We start from the raw sequence: 1,616 nt of genomic DNA on the forward strand, positions 1-1,616 counted from the left end.
AATTCTCTTGTACTTTTTCATGCCTATTCTTTAAGATGGGCGTGAGTCTAGGCAGTAGATCTTTAATTGGTGGGGTCATCTTATGCATACCTATTTAACAGAAGTCAACAAACTATCAATGTTTGAACTGCAACTTTTGTTCACTTTCATTTTATTTAGCAATATCATATACAAGACTATGCATAAAATAAACTTACAGCTGCCTATGAAAATAGAAAGCCCCAGATTCTAACCAGACTCAGAATTGTTTTAAACTTTTATTAACAAGTTCTGATTATGCACAGAAATAAAAGAAATCAGTGAAGTGATTTAAATGATGGATACTCAATAACAAAAAAAGTTTTATTTAGTTCTGAAATGTACTTGTGCACTGACATTTAAATATGGGGACAGCTTATGTTCCGGCCATACATAACAAGATAAGCCAGAGTTAAACACGTAAATTAAAGCAAAATTTTCCAAAAAGGGCCCCCTTACCCTTTAACTGCAAAACAAACAGATCTCCAGTCTCCCTGCAATGCAGGGCATACTTGGATGGTATTTACACCTATGAAGAGAGAAAAAAGGAGGCAGCTGGCAGGGGCTCTTGCTCTAACTAGAAGTGCTTGCTCTGATTCTCTCTCCATTGCTTTTCCCATGTTTCCTTGACAAACAATATGGCTTACCAACTCCCTGGAAACCAGAGCCCTACAAGTGGCCAAGTAACTGATTTCTGGTAAGTAGCTATTTTCATAGAGGACTGGGCTAAATTGGAGATTATATGTAAATGCAATAGTTCAAAAATCTCCATTGCATAAAAATCCCTTATTAATATGAGAAAAACAGTGGCTATCACAGTTTTGACCTCCTGCTATGTTATTTCAGACCCTCTAACCTTACAATAGTGATTTTTGGCAGAAGTTCAGTTATAATGAAGGATACATCATACTGCCATGAAAGAATAAAAGCTTTGCTCTCCACACCCAGGAACATTGTAATATTATAATGCAATATTAATTGTGTTTTTACTTTGAATTTGAAAACTGAATGGACAATATGAAAGACTTGGGTATATTAAAAAGATAAGATAGTAACAATTAATTCACTTTTCTGTCTGGTTACATTCCCTGAACTTGATAGCAAGCAAAAAACTGTCATAATCACTTATTTATTCAAGGTTGAATATATATATATATATATTGTTTTTTTTAAAACTTCAGGGTTGCCCTTTCACTGCCTGCAGAACATGGCAGAATATATCTCAACTGACACACTATTTCTTCTACAGTACTCTATTCTATGACTAAAAAGCTTTTTGAATTGTGACAATGCCCACCTTTCTTTTAGGTCCCAAACTTGCCCTTTTTTCTCTTTGAAAATACAAATGAGCTTATAGGAAACAAGACTTTTGAGGCACTCAACTTAACTATGATCTTTAAGTGCTTAAAAAAAGTCATATAAATCTCCCAACTCCTATGTTTTACTTGCAAAAAACCAAATAAAGTTAAACAAAACAAAAAATCTTATGTGACCAGCAAATTCCATACCTATTACATTCACAATGGCCTTCAGTGCTCCAAGAATGCTGCCCAACACTTCGGGGTACTCTTCACCCAAATACTCATACAATACAACAC

General features: G+C 34.6%; 1 protein-coding gene across 1 annotated transcript in view; it reads right to left on the reverse strand.

Moving 5' to 3' along the window:
- SF3B1 (splicing factor 3b subunit 1) overlaps window positions 1–1,616 on the reverse strand; it is a 43,034-nt gene that overhangs the window by 5,133 nt on the left and 36,285 nt on the right. Inside the window, exons 15-16 of the mRNA XM_023516889.1 lie at window positions 1,527–1,608; window positions 2–90 (exon numbers count right to left, since the gene is read on the reverse strand). Of these exons, the coding sequence (XP_023372657.1) occupies window positions 2–90; window positions 1,527–1,608 (171 nt within the window). The remainder of the gene's footprint in view (window position 1; window positions 91–1,526; window positions 1,609–1,616) is intronic.

This window comes from Otolemur garnettii, unplaced genomic scaffold (genome assembly GCF_000181295.1).
Source record: "Otolemur garnettii isolate 467f Iridium unplaced genomic scaffold, OtoGar3 scaffold00100, whole genome shotgun sequence".
NCBI lineage: Eukaryota > Metazoa > Chordata > Mammalia > Primates > Galagidae > Otolemur > Otolemur garnettii.